We start from the raw sequence: 18,405 nt of genomic DNA on the forward strand, positions 1-18,405 counted from the left end.
TATAAATATACATTTTTTAATTCAAGTCCAGCTTTCTGCTGATATTGCAGTGATACATATTGTTGCTGATGTGCCATCTCTACTGAATTCATGTTTTCCCGTATATCTTAACTTCTATCACTTCACCTTCCATCTCTCTTTTTCTATTTTTGTGTATATCTGTACTTCTTTTTACACAGTTTGTCTTTTTTCCATTATACTTCCCTCATCTCTGTTTAAGGGTGTTTTCACACCTGAAAGTCTAGACCAGAGTCTGAACCAAGGTTTGTGTGTTGATTGAAAATATTTCATTATATATTTTCATGTGACAACACTGAAGATATGACACTTTGATACAATGTAAAGTAGTCAGGGTACAGTGTACATTTGGTGTGTCCTCAAAATAACTCAACTCACAGCCATTAAAGTTCAAACATTAATGGCTGTGAGTAAGTACACCCCTAGTGAAAATGGCCAAATTGTGCCCTAAGTGTCAATATTTGGTATGGCCAACATTATTGATCTGTCTTAATTCAGAATCAGCTTCAGAAGAGGATTCCCTCTAGGACAGTGCCATGAAGACCAATTTGTTACAGTGTGTGGCGGATGGTCTGAGCATTGACAGGCTGCCCCCCCCCCTCCCCTTTAACCTCTGCAGCAATGCTGCCAGCACTCATATATCTATATCAAGAGCAAACCTCTGGATATGTCGCTGAGCATGTTCACTCAACTTCTTTGGTAAACCATGGCGAGACCTGTTCTGATTAGAACCTGTTCTGTTAAACCACTGTATGATCTTGGCTACTGTGCTGCAGCTCAGTTTCAGGGTGTTAGAAATCTTAATATAGCCTAGGCCATATTTGCCAGGAGGTGCCATGTTGAACCTCCAGTGGCCAGTATGAAAGAGTGTGAGAATGATATCACCAAATTGACCCCATTCACAGCTAAGACCTTGTAACTTGAAAATGTCTAATCGGGAACAATTTGGACATTGTCACTGAGGGGTGTACTCACTTTTGTTGTGAGTAGATTAGACGTTAATAGCTGTGTGTTGAGTAATATTGAGGGCAAAGCAAATGTACACTATTATACAAGCTGTACACTGTCTACTTTACATTGCATTAAAGTGTCATATCTTCAGTGTTGTCCCATGAAAAGATTTAATAAAATATTTACAAAAATGGGGGGTGGTACTCACTTTTGTGAGATAGTGTAGGTATACATATGATTGGCTTGTAGAATGCTGTCAGTTCAGTTAGCGCCTTTGCAGGTAGCATGCTGATTTTTGTCTCAGAATCCGACTGCCGAGTCCGAGTGCTGGATTCCCCTCGGATTCTTTCTATTTCTCTTTATAAATAAGGGATAATCTACAGTTACAGTCGATAAAGGAATCACTAGCGTAATCTGTTGTACCCATACTGCTGCATGAAGTGCCTGCACACCAAGGGGAGTCAGTTTTTTTAAACAAAACTGCGTCTTTTTTTTCTTCTATTGTTTAATGGTTGATGACAGCCTGCCTTAACTTCCTGTAATTATTCCGAAAGTTTGAACCATCTAGAAAAAGTGGTTTCACACAGCAAACCAATTGGACCACAGTTTAGCTCATCCAAACCGAGGCTGCCTCTCTTGGTTGGCCCAGTTTTTGGTCCTTGGGTCCGGACTGTGGTTTGTGTCATCTTTCATGCCTGATATTTTGGTTCAGACAATACAGGCAGGCGTGAAACCACCTTTAGAGTATTTTTCTGTTGTTTTTTTTTTATTGTTTTTTTGTATTTTTGTAGTTGGTTTCCAACTTGGTTTGGTTTGGTGTTGCTTCATAAAAAAAAACAAAAAAAACTGTAAATGCAACAAATGCATCCCAACAAACCATGTGAGCACATTCTCTCCCCTTATTGGTCAGAGATGTGTGTTGAGAAAAAGGTTCTGTGTTCTAGACTAGCGTATATTTTATTGTAAATTAGCAGGGAGGAGCAGCAGATATGACATTACTTAGCTGTGTTAATTATCTGTGTAATAAATCAGGTTAAAGTGTACCTGCAGCCATTAAGCTCAAATGTGTATTTAATAGTTGTGTCAGATCAAGGTTGAATTGTGTTTTTACTACAAATTTACTGTTCATTTGGGACCGTGAGTGAGAGCACCTTTTCTCATAGGTTTGGTCCACACCTGAGTGTGATTTAATGTTTTCACATCTGCCAAACTGAATCACATCAAGAGTGAAAACAAACCAGAGTCTATTTTAACCTGACAAAATAGTGCTGGTGTGAAAACTCTCCCTCTCTCTCTCTCTCTCTCTCTCTGTCTTTCTGTCTCTCTCTCCCTCACTGCGTGTGCGATGGAGCGCAGCGTGGCCCGTGGTATTGCACAGCTGTCTGTGTCATTTTTGTGGTTTGCAGCTAGTAATCTGACTCCAGTTGCATAGTCACAAAAATGAGCACGGACAGGTGTGGCTGCAGCAAGAGCAGCGCTGATGGTACGCTCCATCGCCTCAAAGCTCCTCCCTCTGTCCCCTCTAACTGTCATTCTTATTCTCTCTACCTCTATCTCTAGCTATCTGTCTGTGTCTGTCAGTCCATCTCTTCATCACTCCATCTATCTGTTGCTCATCCTTATTCTCTCAACTGTTCTTAATTCTATCTGTATTGCTATGTAGCTATTTACATGTGTCTGTCTGCCCGTCTAACTGTCTGTCTACCTTTCAGTCTGTCTACTTTTTTGCCTGTCTACTAGGGCTGACCCTAAAAAATTAATAAAATACAATAATAATAGGTTTTCAGTGGAGAAACAGGTTGCTAAATCTAAGTGGACAGACTTGATGAGGTGAATATTTTCTGGTAAACTGAATGAAGTTTTCCACCAGGCTCCTAAAACCAATTAATAACTGGAAACCAATACATTTCTCCTATAAACCTTTATTTACACTCTGGCTCAGGATGTGTTTGTGTTTTATGTAATAAAAAAATATTTCAATAAATAATTAAAATCAGGAAATTAGAAGGCCTTGGTAAACAAATGTTTTTTTTTATCTAAATACCTTTGAGTATATTTAAGACTGTGTACTTTTATAGCTTTACGTGAGCAAAAAAATGTAAATAATAAAGTCTTTATGGGAACATAAGACCTATTCTTTCTTCAACAGAGCTGTAGAATTCCCACCTGTACTCTAACCCGGACAATTCTGTAATAAGTAAAACAGATGTGATATAAGTGTTGCTGTGTTTTTAAAGGAAAATAGGATTTTATTGGGTCATGCTGAGGATGCATTTTAGAGACAGTTCAGAGAAGTAGATCCACATACTATCAAGATGCAAAATGCATCTTAATTCCAGGTGTAAGCAGATCCATTTATTTGCTGCCTAATAAATATATACATCACCCCTTCTAACCAGCTAATCAGTGATATTCACTTCAGTCACCTGTGGGTGGGTTTAATGATTGTTGATTGTTTTATCTTGGCTCAGGCTGTGCCTGTTTGCTGCTGCAGTTCTGTTTAAAGTGTGAGTGTCTCTCTTTCTGTCTCTTTCTCCCCACAGGAAGGTGAATAAATGCTACAGAGGACGCTCCTGTCCCATCATCGTCCACTGCAGGTACTCTTACTGACCACCTGCGGTCTGAACAGAAATTACTCAATATGTCCAAATATTTGTTGACACCACTTTTAATGCACTAGTGTTAGGCAATAGTGCTAATAAAATGACTAATCAGTTATGGAGTCATGGATGAGTTGAAGATCATATCTACATAGAAATGTTCCAGAATCTGGAACAGAACAGACAGCTGCTTCAACAAAAGCAGGATAAACTCTTTTTATTAGCTTTGATTTCAGAAAAAAACAGGGAATGTGCATAAATGAGTCCATATACTATATTAGTAGAAAGAAAAAAATTAGGAAAAAAATGTTTAAGTACTGCGCAAATCATTTTGGCCCATTTTAATCAACCTCTGCTCTATAACATATTCTTTACAGCATGGCCAGAGACTTTAGCTTTTAAATTACGCCAAATAAGTGAAAAAAAAATGGAGATACATTTTTTTCCAGCAGTGGCTGAATTCTTGCGTACACCTTAACGTGTACAATTAGGCCTTGATTGTTGGTTGTTGTTTGTATTTTTGTTTTTAGCAAAATAAAAACAGGGCGTGTTAGGAGATTTGGACTGATCATTGCAATGTTTTTTTTTTCTTGTTAACACCAAAAAGGATTTGATTTTCTAAATACATTCATTTTAATCATACTTTTAATTTATTGCTCCTCCTTTGCTCTCTCTCCTTTAGTGACGGGACGGGTCGGACTGGGACGTACATCCTGATTGACATGGTTCTGAACCGCATGGCTAAAGGTGGATCCATAAGCTGCTAGCATTTTTATGCATATCTGCCTGTTCACCTCTGTGATGATTATTTGCTGTTGTTTTATTTTAAGAATCCGGTATAAACCTGAATTCATCCGTTTAATGTAAACCAACTCTTTGCTTTTATATTAGCAACCTGTTGTGATTGCTGAATGACATATAGATATGATTTTAGGTTAACTATTATGATCGTGTGATGTTTTTGGTGCAGGGGTGAAGGAAATTGATATCGCTGCAACTTTAGAGCATATCCGAGACCAGAGACCAGGAATGGTGCGCACAAAGGTAAAACACCCTGAGTGGTCTGTAAATACTTACAATTTTTCCACTGTTGCAAACATAAAGAAGCACAATACAATCACTAGCAATTTATGTATAGTTTTTAGACTTTGGCAAAAAATTTATTTTATTACACTTACACAAAAATACTTCTGTAATCATATTTAAAGTCAGGCATCTACAATTAAGAATAACATTAGATTTATGATGGTCTCCACTTTCACTGTGCACATGTGATATATTGTAATACTGTACACAAGGCAATATATTTTGCAATTTTTACAAATAAAATAGTAATGAAGTAAAACTACTTCAATACTGTATTTATGTACTAAAATGCTGTATCTGTATCTAAGTATTATTTTTCCCCTACTTCCACTTTTACTTCATTACATATTTTTTATGAGTTTAATACTTTTGCTTTGATACTAGATTTGATGTGCTGCATCGTTACTCGTTACAATTATAAAAATGTTAGGAATCATTCTAAACCCACATTATCACTAAATCCAGAGCGGTAGATGCTCTACACTGTCACTGGTTTGATGACGCAGCTCATCATTGAGTGAATCAAGAGATAAAGCTGATGTTATACGAAGACCTCACGGCTCCCATTCTGCCTTTCACTCTGAGAACTTTCCACTGCTTTCTGTAATAACTACTGTACATAACACAGTACTGGACCTTTACTTTCAGAAATACAGTACTAAATTTTACAACAAATTACCTTCAGTACTTAAGTACATAAAATGTTGAACTTTAGTACTTCCACTTAAGTGTGAAGCTTCTACTTGAGTCTGGGTCTCTAGTACTTTAAACACCTCTGATGGTTATGGTCTAAAATCTGGGCTTACAATAAATTCGGGTCTGAATACAGTACAATACTGCTATATAGTGGCTGAGGCTTAATAATAATAATAATAATAATAATAATAATAATTTCACAAACCCAAGAATGCAATTCAGTTATACAGGCTGTGGGACTAGTGTAGTGCAGTGATGCATGTACTGGTTGTTGGTTGTGTATTAATCCTGTGCTATGTGTTTTCTCTCTCCTCAGGACCAGTTCGAGTTTGCTCTGACTGCTGTGGCTGAAGAGGTCAACGCCATTCTGAAAGCTCTGCCCCAGTAAATCCAGACCTCTCTCTTTCTCTCTCTCTCTGTCTCACACTCTCTCTCCCACACACACGCTCTCTCTCTCTCTCTTTTTCTCTCTCTCTCTATTCATACAGAATACTATATATTAGTGCATGGGAGCCCCGCACCAAGCCTGGTCCTCCCTCTGATCCCAGCACTGTCTGAACCTGCCTGCTTAAACTGCTCCAGCAAACATACACACACACACACACACACACACACCAGCCCTGTGCAATGAGTGCTGCTTCCACCCGCCAGCATACAGTACATTACACCTATTACAAAGGTGCAGTAACACACACACCCATACACATATACATCACAGCTAGTTTGTGATGATATGTAAATTGGAAAGGTAAACCAGCTAATTATATATTGAGGGTTGCAACCCTCAAAATAGACCTCTTATCCTCCTTTCACCCTGTTCTTTAATGGTCTTGACCCCACAGGAGAGAGACCACCACAGAGAAGCTGTTATTTGGATGGGGGGTTGTTATTCTCAGCACTGCAGTGACACTGGTATGGTGGTTGTTACTTTTAGTGTGTGTTATGCTGGTACGGATCAGACACAGCAATGCTGCTGGAGTTTTTAAACACCAGTCAGAAATATTCAGCTAAGAACTACTACGTCCTGTGGATAGTATCCTGAAGGCAGCATCCTGTGAGCACTAATAAAGTGCTAGAGAATGACCAACACAAACTGTGCAGCAACAGATTCAGAGCTTCTGTCTCTGACTTACTTTATATAGAAGGTAGAGCAGCTAGGTAGGATTGTCTAATAGTGTGAACAGTGAGTGAACAGTGTTTAAAAACTCCAGCAGCACTGCTGCATCTGATCTACTCTCAATAACACACCAGTGTCACTGCAGTGCCGAGATTGACCCACCACCCAAATAATAGCTTCTCTGTGGTGGTCCTGTGGGGTCCTGTCCCTTGAATTGAACTATTTCTGGGACAATACATTGTCCATAAAATGTAATTATTGTAACAGTCCTACTTAATATGTCTGTAATATATAAAATATGTTTTTATACATACTTGGGAAGACCGCCTACAGATACTGTACTGGCATCAGTCTTACATCTGTATTCTTTCTTTAGTCCTCTCCTTTTGTCCCCATATAAAATCTGAAACCAGTTGAAGACTGATCCCCTGACCTTCAGATTCACTCTGCACTTTGGCTATAGGCTTAAAATTCCTCTTCATATCCACAGCGATGGCCCTGTTCTGCTTCCACGCCAGTGTTTTTCCCAGAATCCAGAGTCTGCACTGTGTTCAATGAGTTAATGCAGGTTGATGATGATAATGAGGCTCTTGGTTTGATTTTCTGTTTCTCTCCATATCGGACTCTGTGTCTCTCTGATATAACTGTTGATTGATCTTGATTGTGATCAATATATTGTTCTTTCCTTCTTGCATCAGTATAAAAAAATATATAAAAAATGATATATGTATCTGAGTAAAAAATATATTTTGTATCTTGTGATTAATAAAATCTGTTTTGTGAAGTGATGCAGCATCACTGTGTATATGTGTTTTTTCTGAATTCTGGACAATATATTGTGATTGAAATTTTAGAACGTCTGACATAGTATTAAAAAACACCATTGTCTTTATAAAATCTGAATAAAACATACTTTGATATACTTTTATACCTATATAGGAATATAAAGGGGACTATGCTTAAGTGTTATTACATATATATATATATATATAAATATGTGTATGTATGTAATAACACTTACATAAGTATATGTAACATGCTTTTTGGATAGCGTAGTTCTAGAAGATGATTTGTGCCAAATCTTAAGTAATAAAGTAAACGATTATTTCACTAATCCGTAGCACTACTGTTAATCAGCAGCAATAAATATTTAATCCAATCTCAGCTTTACTCAAAAAAACACAATACAGCAGGTTTAAAACTAAAACATAGTTTATTAACAGTATTTTAATATGGAGTGTATAAGCATGTTCTTGGCAAAATTGGTAACAATGTTTAAACATTAAGAACAGCATAATAATTATAAAAAATAATATTAAAGATTATGTTGGCACACAACAGGCTCAGTGATGTGGGGCATCCCTTTACAAAGGGCTGGCATGAAATGGCTTCACGGTAGAAAAGCAGATTTTAGTCACATGTTAATTCTTACTGACCATAAACAGATTTCACTAAAACAGACGTCCACTGGCACTTACGTTTGGGTCGAGGTAGCCATTCTAAATGCACGTGATTGAGATATACAGTGTGTATATATTTATATATATTATTTTGCATATACTTTGCATACACTTTTGTGTACAGACTGGTGTATTTCTCAGACATCTTCAGATAGCCATGGTGCAGGTGATGAACTGCAGGAGGAAACACAAACACTTCAGTAAACATCTTCAAAATCCTGCAGGACTGCAGAATCTTATATCATTTCATAATAAAAGACCCAGATGATGATAAGATTAGAGCTGCACTGAATAACAAAAGTTATAAATAAATTAAATAGATAAATTTAATATGTTAAGCCAGAATACATTTTATGTTTTAGACTCTTCAAGGTAGCCACCTTTGGCTTTGCTACATCTTGGCCGGATTTTCTCAGTCAGCTTTATAATGTAGAGTCACCTGGAATTTCAGGCTTTCAGTTAACAGCTGTGCTGTCAAGAGCTAATTACTTCAATTTCTTGTCCTCAAAATGGGTTTGAGAGCATCAGTAGTAAAGTTGTGAAGAGATAGAGTTACAGGTATACAGTGAATAGCCCTATTTGAGTAATGTTCTAATCCAGATTATTGCAATAACTACTCAACTAAGTAAAGGAACAAAATGATTTTAAGAAAAGGTTTGCCAATCCGAAAAACTTTCAAAGTATCCTCAAGTGCAGTTGCGGAGACCATCAAAAATTGTATGATGAAACTGGCTCTCATCAGGACTGCCCCAGGAAAGGTAGAGCAAGAGTTACCACTGTTGCACAGGATACATTCATCAGAGTTACCGGGCTCAGAAACCACAAGTTAACAGCTCCCCTGATATGAGCACCTAAATGCTTCACAGAGTTTATTACATGATTCCTTATGTGTTCTGGATGAATGGTGCATGTATGCTAACAGCTTATACTGCTTTAACTACAGAAATTAGCTTTTATTTTAAAAGACCACATGTCCTATCCAGCTACAAATGCATGCATGTACATAGAAATCCACTTAATAAATAAAAAATAAAAAACTGTCCCAAACCATGATGATACCATCACCATGTTTCACAGATAGGAAGATTCTTACACTAGAACACAGTGTTTACCTTTCTCTGAACAAAAAGCTTTTCAATTAAACCAAAAAGTTCTATTTTGGTCTCATCCATCCACAAAACCATTCTTCCAATTGCATTCTGACTTGTCTACATGATCTTTAGCAAACTGCAGGAGAGTGGCAATTTTCTTTTTGGAAAACAGTACCTTTCTCCTTGCAACCCTGCCATGCACACAATTGCTGTTTAGTGTTCTCCTGAGTCGTGAACATTAACGACAGCCAATCTGAGAAAGGCCTTCAGTTGCTTAGAAGTTACCCTGGGGTCCTTTGTGACTTCCCCGACTATTACTCGCCGCACTCTTGGAGAGATCTTTGTTGGTTGACCACTCCTGAGGAGGGTCTCAATAGTCTGATTGTGGATTGGCGGATTCCAAACTGTTTAGAGATGGTTTTGTATCTTTTTGTTCGTGCCATGATACACTTCCACAAACATGTATTAAGAAGAGTAGACTTTGATAGATCCCTGTTCTTTAAATAAAACAGGCTCCGCCCACTTACACCTGATTGTCATCCCATCGATTGAAAACACCTGACTCTAATTTCATCATCTGCTTTCAACTAACTGCTAATCCTAGACATTTACAAACCTATGCCACTCACAAATAGGTAATACTGGATAATTTCTCAATAAATAAATTAGCAAGTATAATAGTTTTGTCGAATCTAAGTTTCCCCATTGACTGACTATCCAAATAAACATAAACACGTTGATAAATGCACATAAAAAGGTGCAAATTTAAATGTTTCTAAATATTTCTAAACTAAAATTAGGGTAAAAAAAAACCCTAAATGAAACATTAATCTATAAATAAGCACAAAAATACTACTTTAATTCACGTGTTCCGTCAAACCAATGTAATATTTACGACACTGTGGCTCTCCTGTGTGTGTGAACATAAATCCAAGACAAAAAATTCAGATGATCGATCAGTACATACAGTATGTACACTCCTGCACACAAACTAGAGAGTAAATTAACAGAGAAGTGGTGCCAGCCACAAGTGCTTACATCATCATACGGAAAGTTCACGGCTCCTTGCTGCATAGCATCCCTCCTCCTGAAGTTCTCTGCAAAAACAGAACCACTAATGAAAAATCTTCAACAGAAATACAGCTAAATTATCTGCATTTACTTTACTATACAATTAATAAGAGACGTATAAACATGCAGGCAATACCTCCTGATAAGCATGTATTGAAAACGTATTTTAAAACAGCAACTTTAAAGAAATACATAAGCAAAAGGATTTTATTCCAAGTCATTTTGGCACATTTCTATTGGTTTATTTATTCTTGTGTTCATTAGGGGTGTGCCATAATGTGTCATTCACAGTACCATCTGCACAATTTTTAAAACAATAAAGAAAAATGTATTATCTGATAATGGCAGTGTTCTGTATCGAAAGCAGGCTATTCTTATTTGTATTTTATGTATAATTGTTAGTAGTAGTTTCAATTACTATTTTTATCAAGTTGATTAAACTAAAAATACACTTAAAGTTTGCTAAACCTTAATAACAATTTCCTTCATTCAATTAAAATGATGCATTTGCTGAACAAAATCTAATGAGTTAATCTGCAATTTTAAAATCCTGGGCTCTATTTTAAACCCTCATTTTTATGCTCATTGCTATCTTACATTCTATTTTCACGCCTTGCACTTGTGCTGTTAATTTAGTGACTGAGCTTGCAAATATATCTACACCAATTGCTATCTTGGCAGTGGAACACAGGTGCGCTACTGAGTAATTTAAAACTTGATTACAGTCAACAGTCAGAAGTTCATTACAGCATACAGCATTTACAGCATAAACATGCAGGTTAGTTTCCGCTGTTGAGAAGCACAGAAGTGCTGCGCCTTTAAAATACCAATCCGCCAAAGAGCACACCTCGCTCTTAAAGGGAATGGCAGGTGATTTATTTCTGTTTATATCATGTTGTGCCCAAAACACACCCATGATTAAGTATAGTACACACCTTTTGCATGTTTCGTGCTACATAAGGCGTATTTTTCCTGCAAACACACACAGGCGCGCCCTAAATCCAGCTGCACAGTTTGGAAGGATGGCTTGCCTCTAGATCGCTAAAACTGCACCTCCTAAGTTGAATTGACTGTTTGAATCAGTGACGGTTATTGGTTTCTTTTCTGAAAGCTTATTGGCCAATATCAGCTTGAGGAAAGTTGCTTGGCAGTGTGACCAGAGGTCACTGACATTTTTTCCTAACGTATAGTTAAACTGTAGGTATGTTAGTATTTTGTAGATATTATTTCTCTTTTTTTGGTATGGCTTAGCTGTGTTTTTTTTTATAAACATTGGCTAGTGCATGTTGCTGTGAATTAGAGTTGAGTTTGCAGTGATGCTAAGTTTCTGATGTAAATTCTGAAGTCTATCATTGATAGAAAGAGAGAATTTGTTTCACTGATTGGGTGGGTTAGTTTTACATACTTGTTGCATGTGCTGAGCTAAATAAAAAAGCTTGTGTCTTTTAAAGTATAATTCGTCTTCTATTTCTTCACACCAGGTGTTCTTTACATTTTTTGACAACTTCATGTTCCTTATTACTAATATATTTTACCTCAGAAAAGATTTATGTAATGGCTATATATGTCAATGATATTAATTTAGGGCCATATTATCCTTATTGTCAGTTAATCTCTAAAAGCCAAGAGTTCTGATCTGCTTCATTCTAAAGCAGAGCATGCCTCCCCTCACCTGTTAGAGCCCTGAGTTTCACACAGCAGGCCACGTAGTCATCAAAATAGATTTTGCCTCCTCGGCTGAAGCGCTTGATGATGCAGCCCAAAGCCTGAGGGCTCAGTCTGTATCCTGCAGCATGAGACACAATCCAATTTCAATTCCACAGCCAAACCAAAAATATATTTACATTTTAGAACACAAATTACTATCTAAAATACTCCTATTTTTCAGTCTCACAAAATACCTTATGCTATGTTTATACAGCAGGTACAGTGGCCCAAATCTTGCATTTTTGATCATATGTGACATAGATGTGTGGCAGTACGAACCAGAGACTGTAAAAAAAAGATGGACGTCGTGTCGCCGTTCCCATTCATTTAATAAAAATGAAGCCAAAATCTTCCGCCATGTTGCCGATCCTGAAACCCGAGTCTGCGCAGTAGAGACCAGAGGAGGGAGAAAGACTCTGGAGAGACAGCCTACTCATTTAAATAACCCCGCCCCTGAGGGCTGCCTCGAGGTCACAGGCTGCAGAGCGGAGCTGACGGTCTCTTATTGGTCCCGCCCATAACCAGCCCTTTTACAATAACCACACCTTTTTTGTATAGAGCTAAATAACGTTTTAAAAAACGAGTTCTGTGGGGTTATAAAAATTTGACAATATAAGCAGAGGTTACACTAGCTGCTGCATTTAAATAATGGAGGTAGAATTACAGTATGTTTTGCTGTTTTGCCATTGAAACCTATGGGAATGGGTGGGGTTACACAGCTTTCTGAAACCGAACAGCAGGGAGCGCCCGACCTGTGGTGGCTTCACTTTTGAGAGATGATGCTCTGTCCAGCTATACACAGTCTATGGTACGAACAAAAACTGAATCTGACATTTGCAATTGTAATTTGGGCTACTTTAATATGTGATATTAAAATATGTTTTGCGATATGACTAAACATGTATATCTTGGTATGTTTCCGAGAAAATCTAATAAACATTATACGATAAAACCATAACAAGTTATAATGTTATAGTATCAGTATTTATTTGTAACACCATATATAAAACATATGGTATATAAAAAAGAAAAATTAAATATATGACTGTATCTAAGTAAGTATTTCACTGACTCAGGAAACTACACTGAACAAATCTTCAAGTCTTCTTCTTTTTTATCATGTTTCTATTACAATTTTCCATGTCCACAAACAGCACCCATAAACAATCTTTATTGGAACCAGATTGCATATATGACATATATTGATACTGGCGATATATTGCCTAGCCCATAAAAATATATATAAATATATGTAATAGTGGCAACACAATCAGAATTCATGTGTCTTTTACGTAAAGAAGGAAAAGGCAATGAGAAAAAGGGAAAAGGACGGCAGCAGTGAGTAAAGGAGGTCAGTGATGGAATAATAAGGTAACAGAGCTCAAATATTTAGACTGTCTGTTCTAATAATACTAAAAGCCTTGTGTTGCAACCACTTAGTGTTTCTAATAAAAAGGCCAACGTAGTCACAGGAAAAAAAACTAAAAATAAAACCAGGACATAAGTTTATTTGGCCAAATAACTTTTTTTTTTTTTTTTTTTTTTTTTTACAGTGTATCGGAACACATTCTTGGTGATATGCCCAGCTGAAGACACTGGAACTGCTTAATAGCTCTTGTGATGCTGGAGAAGACAAAACTCAAGCGAAGCATTGCTCTTCATAACATATGTCTTAGGAGCATGAATTTAAAATATATATAGATTAAAAAGATAGCGAACAGTCTAAAATAAACATTAAATTTGGGCCACCTTTACTTGATGTGAACATAGCCATGTCATCCTCATTTGTGCATCTTTTTAAAAAATAAAAGTCCAAAAAGACCAAACAGATAGGTCCTCACTTACCCATGTTACCAATAGCCTGTGACAACTCATGAGGCTCCACGGTTCCACTGTTGTCCCGGTCCACCATCATGAAGTTTTGCTTCCATCCATTTAATGCAGTAAACAACTCTTTAAACTCATTAAAGCCCATTTTACCAGAGTAATCTGTCTATAGTTACACAGTTAAGAAAGTCAACAGAACTGCCATTAATCGAAAATATATAAAATGCCATTTGAGCATCTAAAAGCTTGTTCTGCAGTGGTTTACCAGCATATTCTAAGCCATGGTGCAATAAGAATGCAGGAATTAAAACTATGTGAAAGACAGGACTGTTAAGGATACATCCAGCATGGCAATCATAATCCGACAAGTCTCCAAGCTGAAGGCTGCAAAGAAAGAATGTACAGCTTAGTCTTAAGCTTTATTGAAATTACATTATATATACCTATATTTAGCCCAAAGGAATCCCACTTCTCTTCTGAAAGCGAGCCCTACAGAGAGTGCCCCCCCCCCCCTCTGGTGCAGTATAACGCCTCTTCTGGCAGGGGGTACATAGTGGTGCTCGGAACCAGTATATTCAGTGCTTGGCATTGGTGGGCTCTATGAAATAATTTTTTTTCCTAATGCATTTTAAGTTTTCTCTTTTTTTGTTATTTCCCCCGCCCTCTTTTCTATTCCTCTTAATACATGTGCATTAAGTTTAATTATACAACATTTATCTCAATGGCAAATCGTTTTTTGGCAACTTTTTTATATACAAAAAAGACAGGGGGAAAACTTCAGCACATTTTTGTTTTGGCTATTTTTTTAACCACTGCTTAAGTAACTTTTATGACTATCGAAGCTAGCACTGCTATCTACTGCTGAGGTAGATAGCTAAAGGTATGACTAGACAGCACTGTTCAAATATATTCATGATCACTATGCCACTAACGATGTAAATTTACAGCTAAAATTGCACTGCTACAGTATTTTTACGATAAGAATGGTTGAATTGTTGAGGTAGCTAGCTAAATGCATGATTAGAACAGCACTGCTGAGGTGAATGCATTGTGCTTTGTTGGTGTGTCTGCTGGAATATTAAAAGGTTAGTGTTCAATAAAAAAAAAAACTAAATTGTTAGTACTCCAATTGCTTTTTGTTTAAAGACCAAATCAAAGATATATTTAGGCTGTCATTTGTCAGTTGTAAAAAAGTAGAAAAATGTGTTCAGTATAGTTGCTCGGCCTTCAGCCAAATGTTTAACTTTATCTGTATCAATTGGTTGGACCCAAGGCAAAGTAATATTTACTGCATCTACAACATACAATTTAAACTTACGCATGTAAGAGCCACTGATTCCAGTCTGCGTCAAACATCTCTGCAGCTCCTCAGCATCCACCTCACCGTCCTAACATCACATTATCACATGACTCATCCAGGCCAGAGGTAAAAAGATAACTTCCACATTATTATAAAGTCTAGTCTATCAGATCCCTTAAAACAACTTGAATATTCAGCATTATACTGGTACCTGCCCAGCTATGGCGGTGAAGTATCCCCACATGGGGTCTTGGGAAGGGGGTGGGGCAAATGTCCCAGGGTAAGCTCCATATTGAGGCGGGTATCCTCCAGCTAGAGGGACACCCATAGGTCCCCCCTGCATGGGCATGCCTGGCATCCCACCATACTGAAAGAAAAGCAAAGACATACAGGAACAGGAAGGAGGCAGACCGTTACAACATAACACTATAAATCCCGCCCCCATTGCCGGCCTCTTCACAGACCAGGGGAGAGAGACAATCAGAAAAAGAGAGTGAGCGAGAGCGAGAGCGAAAGAGCAAACGAGAAAGAAAGATTCCCCACAAAAGCCCACACACTTCCTGATTTACATACTTTGCCCTGCTGCTTATAAGTACACCGGTTATTTGTTCTAAATTAAACAAATTTAAATAATCAGTAATTTATTTTTAAAGTAAAAATAGATCCATCACGATAATTACAATATTGAGTTATCATACAATATATGGACATGGCCTTTATATTTTTTACTGACCAAGTTACTGCTTATTGTGTTTACTTTGTAAGTTAAACCCATTAACCTGAATAAGCTGGGGTGTCAACTGTTCAATTATTTATGTTTAATTTATTTACATTATTTAAAAAAATCAAATACCAGTCATTTTCAATTTCAGAATATTCTTAATAAATAGAAAATAATATTTTTATGTACTAGCATTAATAGCTGCAAACATGGTCTTTAAAATTCCACATTAAAAACTTGATGCAGCATTACATCTCAAAAATGTTGGGACGGGGCAGCAAAGGCTGAAATTTATAACTTAAGGCATTTTTACACCTGTAGTAAGTTTCTCTGTTCCAGTGAGTTAATGAGTTCTTTTACTCTGAGGATTCTTCCTCCTCTGTTTAGTTTGTTTTTACACAGGCACGAATCTAAACGCACCTAAATTTGTCACAACAAACCATGTGTGTATATTGTCTCATCTTGCGGGTAAGAGACGTCTGGGTCACTATTTAAGCTCTTCTAACAAAAAAATATAAGGACAATTGTTCCCTTTTTTAAGATATATATTTGTGTGTGTGTGTGTGTGTGTGTGTGTATGTGTATATATATTTTCATATATTTACACTTACTCAATAGTAGATAAATGGTTATTTGTTGGAAATGGTCATTTATTTACTGTTTTCTTAATTCTAGCATTTTTCCATTATACTGTTGCTTGTATTCCAAACTGAATTTTTCCGTAAACACATTGTAATGTTGTTCAGATGACCTGAGCTTCCCGCTCTCAGTGTTCTAAGAGAACTGATGCATGTATTTCCCTGAAATTTCACTTTTAGAGCTGGACAGGTTTGGTCATGTTTAGACCTGTTTTGAGACTAAAGGCAGCCATGGCCTGCCACTACTTTTAAGATTAGTTTTACAATATACACTGTTCACAACAGGAAGGTTACACATTCTTATAAAGTAATAACACTGTGAGAATTACAGCACCCTGTGTAAATCTTTTACCTCTAAACAGACATAGGACATCTGTGCAATCTAAAAACTCCCAGGTTCTTGAAACAGCACTGATGAAACTCTCGGACAAAACTTGTTGTAACTCACTTTCACACAAATTACAACAGTAAGTCCCGCCTACATTTCACTTACACCTACCTATACTTTCAACATCCAAAAGTCAAACACCTCAGTAAACTCTGAGTGGGGAACAGTAATTCAGAGACACAAATCAAGTAATATTTGGTATTAATAATATGCATAATGCAATTGAACTTTTAGATATATTTAATGTTACATTATTGTTACTATTTTATAATAATAACATTATTTACACTCAACTCAAGTCTGTGTCTCCAAAATTGCCCGAACACAACAGATTACATATTTACTCACTAAATATCAGACCATACCCCCAAATAAAAATGACTGTATAACTTTAATGGCATATAAATCCCCCATGCAGGTGTTTTTTATTTAATTGAGGTGATAGAGAAAGCAAGAAACGGGAGTGAATGGCAGAAATGGACTAATCAGAAAAATAATCGACAAATTTGTCGACTACCCAAATAATCATTAGTTGCAGCCTCACTCTGTACTCTATATAAATCATTCTGGATTAATTAACATATAGAAAAGTTCTTAAGTTAAGTTAATGTTACTTGACATAAACTTTGATTTTACACTGACTTCTACTCAACGTTTAGAACATTTTTGGATTCTAAACTTATTTATTGGACAGTGAAAATATATAAGCACACGGCCACACATGAATGAACCCGGATAGATTGTTAATTTACTGCTACGATAGGTTAGCTAGTTTACTGAATCATGAGCCTCGCTATCTGAGACACAGCTACAGCTAACCTAACCCACGGTCACCGCCCCCGTACTGCCCCTTCCCACACCGCGCTGTTTCACCTTTAATCAGACCTGTAGAGTCCGTTAATCCTGCCGTATCTCTCTCTGAGGTGATATAAACACTTGATCTAGCGATTACATGCAATATATTAATATTAATATCAGTAACTTTCTTTACTAATAATAATAAATCCAGCCGTTTATTCAACCCATCTAACACACTCTGATCTGATCTGATTGGCTAACGAACTTGTAGGAGAAACGGCCCCGGATTTACAGTAACTCTGCTCTCACTGTGTTACAGAAACAGTAAATAAATAATGAACGCAGTGTAATGTTAACTCACTCCGCCATATCCCGGGTAGGCCATGCCGCGCGCTGCTGGTCTGTGCTGGACTGTGTTGGACTGTGAGGTGTTGAGCTAAACTCGACCAAAGTCTCTGCTGTTCTGGAAAGATCCGCTTCCTACTGAACACACATACCCGGATGACGAGGCGCGGGGGGCGGAAGCAGCGTATGGCTGATCTGAGGTCAGTTCTCAGTGATCCGAAGCTGTTCACAGCGTAGAGGACCGTTTCTGAATCAGCCACCGCTAGTTAACTATCTCTGATACAGGTTTTATGCTGGCTTGAAGTCGTGAGGGAAATATCGAATATAAGAGATGAGAGCACATGAACGCCACCACAAACTCGTATTACCGGTGGGAAACTCGGATTTTTAGATAAGACCCGAGTTTCCCAATTTGGGGGCGTGTCAGCAACAAGAAGTGAAATTGATAAATACATTTAATAAATTGATGCAGACATTACGTATTGTAAACTGCTTAACTCTTGAACACTGGCAGGTTGTTTTAGCTAAATAATACAATCACTAGCAATACGAGGGAAAAAGTCTAGTATGAGATAACATCACTCTCCTAAT

General features: G+C 37.2%; 2 protein-coding genes across 4 annotated transcripts in view; one reads left to right on the top strand and one right to left on the bottom strand.

Annotated features, from left to right (window-relative positions):
• Window positions 1–7,263, top strand: part of ptprnb (protein tyrosine phosphatase receptor type Nb) — a 61,874-nt gene extending 54,611 nt beyond the window's left edge. For all 3 annotated transcript variants that reach the window (XM_049479533.1, XM_049479532.1, XM_022675498.2), the window contains 4 exons: window positions 3,513–3,566; window positions 4,252–4,316; window positions 4,540–4,613; window positions 5,668–7,263. In XM_049479533.1, the coding sequence (XP_049335490.1) occupies window positions 3,513–3,566; window positions 4,252–4,316; window positions 4,540–4,613; window positions 5,668–5,739 (265 nt within the window). In that variant the 3' untranslated portion in view covers window positions 5,740–7,263. The remainder of the gene's footprint in view (window positions 1–3,512; window positions 3,567–4,251; window positions 4,317–4,539; window positions 4,614–5,667) is intronic.
• A 399-nt stretch (window positions 7,264–7,662) lies between these two features.
• Window positions 7,663–17,987, bottom strand: gca (grancalcin). The gene is made up of 8 exons (XM_007234556.4): window positions 17,831–17,987; window positions 15,136–15,291; window positions 14,943–15,012; window positions 13,965–14,008; window positions 13,643–13,790; window positions 11,763–11,876; window positions 10,058–10,116; window positions 7,663–8,102 (listed from the first exon to the last, which is right to left on the bottom strand). The coding sequence occupies exons 1-8, from the start codon at window positions 17,852–17,854 to the stop codon at window positions 8,076–8,078; spliced, it is 642 nt and encodes a 213-aa protein (XP_007234618.2). The 5' UTR covers window positions 17,855–17,987; the 3' UTR covers window positions 7,663–8,075.
• Window positions 17,988–18,405: the final 418 nt, after the last annotated feature.

Source organism: Astyanax mexicanus, chromosome 5, assembly GCF_023375975.1.
Source record: "Astyanax mexicanus isolate ESR-SI-001 chromosome 5, AstMex3_surface, whole genome shotgun sequence".
Lineage (NCBI taxonomy): Eukaryota > Metazoa > Chordata > Actinopteri > Characiformes > Acestrorhamphidae > Astyanax > Astyanax mexicanus.